The sequence below is a fragment of the Neodiprion lecontei genome, chromosome 4, assembly GCF_021901455.1.
Source record: "Neodiprion lecontei isolate iyNeoLeco1 chromosome 4, iyNeoLeco1.1, whole genome shotgun sequence".
NCBI classification, from domain to species: domain Eukaryota; kingdom Metazoa; phylum Arthropoda; class Insecta; order Hymenoptera; family Diprionidae; genus Neodiprion; species Neodiprion lecontei.
In genome coordinates this window covers 12,290,636-12,297,725 of record NC_060263.1, presented here as the reverse complement: position 1 = coordinate 12,297,725, position 7,090 = coordinate 12,290,636, and the positions used below count along the sequence as shown (strand labels likewise).

Genomic DNA, 7,090 nt, shown 5'->3' with positions numbered 1-7,090 from the left:
TAATTTTGTTTACTTCCTTTAGTTGTTCCGGTTTTTTGGTTGTTTGGCTTGCGTAAATTCTTTGTTTAGCTTGAAGTTGTTTCAGTTTGTCCATCACGTTTTCAACTATTTTTGGTTTTAGTTGTTCCTCAGATATCGGCAGTATCGACTTTGTGATTCTGTTCTTGAGTCGTTGGTTTGGAGATCCTATTTGGTCATTTCTGGGTGTATTTCTATAGTTGAGCAGTGCCAACTCAATATCGGAGTTATCCATTGTGCATTTATTAAGGATGTTTTTTGCAGTTTGGACTCCTCTCTCTGCTAATCCATTACCTCTAGGATGTTAAGGACTTGACGTCCTGTGCTGAAAGTACCAAGTTTTCCTAAACTCTTGAAATTCTCTTGAAGAAAACTGCGGTCCGTTATCAGACTCTAAAATTTTGGGAATACCATGAGTGGCGAACCAATTCTTGAGGTGGTTGATGATTTCATTTGACGTTTGTGATTTGAGTAATTTGAAATCGATGAACCCTGAGTAGCTATCACAAATTAGTATATATTCTTTTCCTTGAAAGGCAAACAGGTCGGTTGCGACTATTTGCCAGGGCAGTGTTGGTATTTCATAAGTAACAACTGGTTGTTTGTCGTTTGATTTTTGCGTTTTTTGACATATTTTACAACTTTCAACGAAATCTTCAATATCCTTGTATTGGCCTTTCCAGTGTAGTAGTTGCCGTGCTCTTCTTAGGCAGCTTTGTATTCCTAAGTGTCCTGCGTGTATGTTTTTCAACATTTTTTGTTTCTGTGACTCTGGAACCAGCAGCTTTTCGCCCTTAAAGATGAGTTCATTATAATACGACAGTTAATCACGAAAGTTGAAGTAATGTTTAACGTTATCTGGTAGGTCTTCTTTGTCATCTGGAAATCCGTTTTGAATGAATTGTAGGAGCGTTTGTAATTCTTTGTCTTCTCTAATTGCTTTAGTTATTTGTTATTGCTTCACTATTCTGGCTTTTTTTGATGTTGATAATATTATTTGTACCTCCAGTTCTTCTTCTTCTAGATCATTGTTTGTTTGTTTACAATCTCTGCTGAGCCTGTCGGCTATAGGGATTTCGGTTCCTTTTTTATAGCTTACTATTGGTGAGTATTGACGCACGTTGAACAATATTCGTTGCAATCTAGATGGTGCGTTTTGTATCGGTTTTTTAAATATTATTTGTAGTGGCTTTTGATTAGTTCGACCTTGAGTTTTTTTTCCATAAACGTATTCATGGAATTTATTACATGCAAATTCAATTGCCAAAGCTTGTTTTTCGATCTGTGGATAATTTTGCTGAGCCGCTGTCTTTAGCAGGTTTCTTAGTGAGTCTGTTAGTTCAGACATGTTCGGTATGAATTTGTTGAGGTAAGTGACCATACCCAATAGCCGCTGTAGTTGTGTTTTATTTTTAGGCTTTTGTAGACGTTTAATGGCTTTCACTTTCTCAGGATCAATTTCTAGTACTTTTTCTGATACTATCTGACCTGAAAATTTTATTTTCGTTGCTTTCATTATACACTTTTCTTTGTTTAATTTAAGTCCAGCTTCTTTGATGGCTTGTACAACTTTCTGTGTATGGTTTTTTAATTCATCTCTTGACGCAACGTGGATCAATATGTCATCCATCGAGCACTCAACATTTGGCAAGTCTTGTATTATTGCATTTATGGCTTGTTGAAATACTTCTGGTGATGATAACAAACCCAACGGTAATCGGGTGCAGCTGCATCTGCCCCATGGTGTTGAAAAAGTTAGGTATTTTTGTGTCCTTTTGCTGACCTTGATTTGCCAAAATCCTCTTTTGAAGTCCAGTAATGTAAAATGCTTTGACCCACTGAGTCGTGCACTAATTTCCTCCATCGTTTTCAGTGGGTAGTGTCTTCGTAGAATATTTTTGTTGACTTCAGTTGGGTCCATGCATATTCTTATTTTATTGTTCTTGCTGACAATAACTACAGGACTTATCGCTGGAGTAGGCTCTGTCGTTGGTTTGATGACGTTTAGTTTTACCATTTTTTCTAGCTCTGCTTTGACTGCTTCTCTTACTGAGTGCGGGACTCTTCTTGCTGGGATGATTTCGAATTTTGGATTGTCTATTAGGTCTATGTTATATTCGAAGTTTTTTAGGTGGCCTAATCCCTCGAAAGGTTCCTTATTTTCAGCTTCGTTCAGGTTAATCTCGTTGACTCTTGATATTAGCTCCAGTTTCTCGCAAGACTCTCCTCCAAGTATCGTCGGGACTCTTTCATTTAGAACTTTGAATAATATGTCAGGTTTCTTACTTTTAACTTCACATATTCATCTGACTTCATCTATAACTGAAATTTTCTGCTCGGTAAAACTAACTAGTCTTTTTGTGTTTGATGGTTTTATGTTTACGTTTAGCTTTTTGGCTAATTCTTTTGAAATAACATTGCATTGTGCACACTGCACCTGTGTTTAATTTAGCTGAGAACTTTACTCTGTTGGCGATTATTGTCTCGTGCCAGTCTTCTGACTTCTTGGTTTCTATTTGATTGATGTAGAACACTTCCTCTTCGTTTTCTTCTTCCGCTTCTGCTATGTTGACTTTTTTGCTTTTATTTCCTTGGTATTTTTCTGACCTGGACCAGCACGTTTTTGCAAAGTGGCCTAGTTTCTGGCATTTGTCACAATTGTTGTTAAATGCTGGGCAGCTTTGTCGGCGGTGCTTCGTTCCACATCTTTGGCAATCAAATTCTTCTGTTTGGCTGCTCGCGGTTGAATTTTGCTCCTTTTTTACCAAATTTATCTTTTGCGACTCGGCTTGCGTGATTTCTTTCAACTATTTGGTAGCTTGTTCACTTGCTCGAGAGATCGCAATAGCTTTATCTAACGTCAGGTTTTCTTCTGTTAACAATTTTTCACGTAACTGATCGGAATGGATTCCAAATATGATTTTGTCTCTCAACAGGCTGTCGTGTAGGTTTCTGAATTCACAGGTCTTCGCTCGTGTTTTTATCGTTGCAAGAAATTCATGTAACGTTTCGCCTTCTTTTTGGGTGACTTTGAGGAAATTGTACCTCTCGAATGACTCGTTTATCTTTGGTATGAAGTAGTTATTGAATTTATTCTTGATTATTTCTATATCTGTTTGCTCTATCTGCGTGAGATTGAAGTTATTGAATACCTGTATTGCATCTGGCCCTATTGTTACCATGAATGTGGCTGCCTGCACGTCTTTCACTTTTTTATTTAGCTGGGTTGCTATTGCGTACCACTCAAATTGTTGTATCCAATTTTTCCAGTTGTTCGACATATCGTTGGAGAATACTAGATGCTTGGGTGGTCGGATTCCATGAACTGGTGCATTTTCCTCACCATTTGCTGCTCTGGCGTTGCTCGTGTTTCCGTCTGGCATTGTATTCGTTTGCTTAATCAGACTCCCTTTCATTCTGTAGATTTTTCTCTTCCTTGCGATTGTTGGCCACTTCTGACACCATGTAACGTAGTTTAGTAGTTTCACGATAATCAAGAATATATTTTAAGTAATAACAAAGACGTTTATTCAGGTGAGTGTGTTTACAATACTCTGGTGATACATATATTATAGATGGGACTGTTGCCTAGCGGGTAGCGTCTATCTTATGGTACTACATATGGCTAACTACAGTTGTCTATCTGTATTACAGGGGTGGTCCGAAGAGCTCCCGTGATGGCCAGGATCACCATCCTGTAGATGCGTATATATATTATAGAGTCTTGGTGATCGGTCAATTAAGAAAACGTATTTTTAGTTAACGTTTCGACCCGGATATGGGCCCTCCTCAGAACGATTTATTTTTTTAAAAACTGTCAAAAATAACAAAAAGAATTTTGTAATATAAATAATAGTACTAGAAGTAATCAGACTTAAATATTGTAGATGTAATACTCTTAGAGCTATTATATATAGTTGATAGTAAGAACCTTATGATTAATTGAGATAAGGATGTTTTTGAGTGTTATTTACCTTTTGAATTAAGTAAGTGGACTAAGATGTAGTCGAATTCACAATTACAATTGGTGGAAACAGTGTTCTTTTGAGTGACGGTAGACTATGTCAATCTTCAAGTTATTTTATATGTGGGAGTTAATAGTTGGTAGTCATTAATTAAAAAGATTAAAAAACTATGTTTCTTCACAGTCAGTATGTCATTGTGTTAAAAGGTTATTGAAGAAGGACGTTTTAGCAATGAAATTAATTCACAGGTGTCAATAAAGTGGAGGTAGGCTCTTTATAATTAAGTTCTACATGTCTAACGAAATATTGTTGGTTGAACCGATTGAGTCAACAGGTGAATAACGACTGATGGGAGAAAACAATGTAATCCAGAGTGAAGGTGAACCTATTATAAACAATTATACAGAAAAACAATAAATATTTTGTAAGAAAAGTTATGTAGAAAGGACTGTAAATGGGGACAAAATAATTTTTTTTGTATGTAGTTAAGGTTAAACAATATTTGTTGTGTGGGCGGAGATTAGAGGTTTGTAAATATTGCTTAAATGTTCAACATCTTGTCTAAGATTAACAGAATTGGTATGACCTACAATGTTGCACATTTCTAATAACAGTCTTCTATAATAATTGTGTTCTTCGCAAAGGATGTTTGTGTTGTCGTAATTAAAAGTGTGTTGTTTATCGATACTATGTTTCGTTAGAGCTGTGTGCCGTTCTTCAATCTCATGTATGTTGCGTTGGTGTTCCCTAATTCTAGTGTTAAGATGTCGACCCGTTTGACCTATGTAGACTTGATTGCAGTCATTGCATGGTATTTTATACACGACATTAGATCGTTTGCCTATGGGGATCTTGTCTTTGCCTGTGTCAAAAACTAGTTGTAGATCTTTTGAATTTTTTCCAACAAATTTGACATTATATTTGGCGAATAAGCGGTTAAGTGACTCAAAGAGGCCGGCTACGTATGGAATGGGGATATATGTAGTAGCGGGTCTATTGCTATCTTTAGCGGGAGCAAAGTCAATATTATGGTCAAGTATGTTGTTGATGTAGGTACGTCTCTTATTAATTTGTTGGTGTAATAGGCCATGAGGGTAATCATTCCATCTAAGTACATTGTATATGAGCGCCAGGTTTTTTTCCTGGAACTCTGTACTAGCTAGTTTGATAGCTCTGTCAACTAGGTTCAAGATGGTGCCTATTTTGAAGGACAAAGGATGGTGAGGGTTAAAATTCAGGTATCTTTGTGACCATGTTTTTTTGTGAAACCAATCTGTCTTGATATTATTATTGTTCTGTATCAACAATACGTCTAAAAAACTGATGGCGTTATTTTCTTCTGTTTCGATAGTAAATTGTAATCTAGGATGGTACCCGTTAAAAATATTAAGAGTGTGATGTATTTTTTCTTTTTGTTATTTTTGACAGTTTTTAAAAAAATAAATCGTTCTGAGGAGGGCCCATATCCGGGTCGAAACGTTAACTAAAAATACGTTTTCTTAATTGACCGATCACCAAGACTCTATAATATATTACATACGAGGTCGAGAATTCTTATTCATCATCCTGTAGATGCGGTCGTATGCCGTTCGGAATATCGTTTTTCTCATTGCGGGCCATCACACGAGTGAGGCATAGGTGATTTGAGGCAGTATGATGGGCGTGAATATCCATCGGACTACCCGTGGTTGTAGTCCCCAGGTTTGGCCTACCATCCTTCTGCAGGCCCAGTAGGTGGCTGTAGCCTTCTTCGCCTGGTGGTCGATATGAGCACTCCATTCAAGTTTACGGTTCACGGTGACTCCCAAGTACCGCACTCCGGTAGATACGGTTAATCTCGACCCAAAGATCTCGATGTGTCCCGTCATGAGGTTGCGCTTCCTAGTGAAGAGTACCATCTCAGTTTTGCTAGGACTGATCCTCAGTCTCTGAGATGTGCATCAGTTCTGAACAACGTCAAGTGCCTTCTGCATCTTGCTTGTCATAGAAGGGAGGTGGTCGCCTGCGACGATTAAGGCCACGTCGTCGGCGTAAGCCACCGCTGTCACCATTATCTTGTCGAGCCCCGTAAGTATTCCGTCCACGACCAGGGTCCAAAGCAGGGGGAGAGTACGTCCCCTTGTGACCAACCCCTACCGATTTAGGTCCTGACCTCGGTACCTCCAAGAGTGCCGGTGGCAGTCCTGGTCTGTAGCATCCGCCTGATTCATAAACTGCATCGAAGGATGTGTTGTCGAACGACCCTTAATGTTCATAAACACGCAAAGCGCTGTTTTCTTTCGGTGAAGTGGGGCCCCTCTACCTCTCTCACCAGGTGGTGGAGTGCCATCACTGTTGACCTAACGGCTTATTAAGCGTGCTGTGTCCTTGAAAAGGGGTTCACAGCTAGAGCTCTTTCCCTTATGAATCTGTTCACCGCTCGTTTCATTGTCTTCAGTAGGAATGATGTGAGACTGATCGGTCTCCATGATTTGGCGCTGTCATAGCAACTCTTTCCTATATTTGACCTCCCTCCAGCTCATGGGTATGTAGCATAGCCCTAGGCATGCTCTGAAAATTCTCTTCAGCGTGGTGATCAGGGCCTCGCCATCCTCTTGGAGGAGGGCTGGGAAGATCCCATCCGCCCCTGGACTTTTAAACCTGTCAAACGTATCGATGGTCCACCTGATCCTGGCTGTCGTGACAATCGCTCCTGCCGATTTCCAGTCATGCGGTCTCGGTCCGGTCGGACCAGCCTGTCGGGCGATCCCTGAACTGCGGGCCTGTACCCCGGGAAGTGGACCTCTGGCATATGGATCAGTATGTCCGAATGACTCTTCGCCATGCTGCCGTCCGGCAGCGTAAGGCAGTCCAGCATGATCGGCGGGCCTGACGAGAAGACTCTGCGGAGCTCGGCCACTAGTGGTAGGGCCTCGTTCTCACTGCAGAACCCTCTCTAGGTCTTCATATTTTATCTTTTGATCAGTTTCTTGTACTTCTTCTAGGCGGCCTTATACGTCGCCCAGTCCGTGTCCTTGTTTGTCTTAAAAGCCTGGCTTAGGAGCTTTCGGGCGCTCGATCTGAATTTGTCCAGGGCTCCGTTCCACCAGGGGAACCTCGAGCGAATT

General features: G+C 40.0%; 1 protein-coding gene across 1 annotated transcript; it reads right to left on the bottom strand.

The window, feature by feature from the left end:
* Nucleotides 1-322: 322 nt before the first annotated feature.
* LOC107221295 (uncharacterized protein K02A2.6-like) lies at nucleotides 323-3,401 on the bottom strand. Its single transcript, XM_046737917.1, has 4 exons — nucleotides 3,064-3,401; nucleotides 2,456-2,625; nucleotides 1,022-2,277; nucleotides 323-811 (listed from the first exon to the last, which is right to left on the bottom strand). Exons 1-4 carry the CDS (start codon nucleotides 3,399-3,401, stop codon nucleotides 323-325), a joined length of 2,253 nt encoding a protein of 750 aa, XP_046593873.1.
* Nucleotides 3,402-7,090: the final 3,689 nt, after the last annotated feature.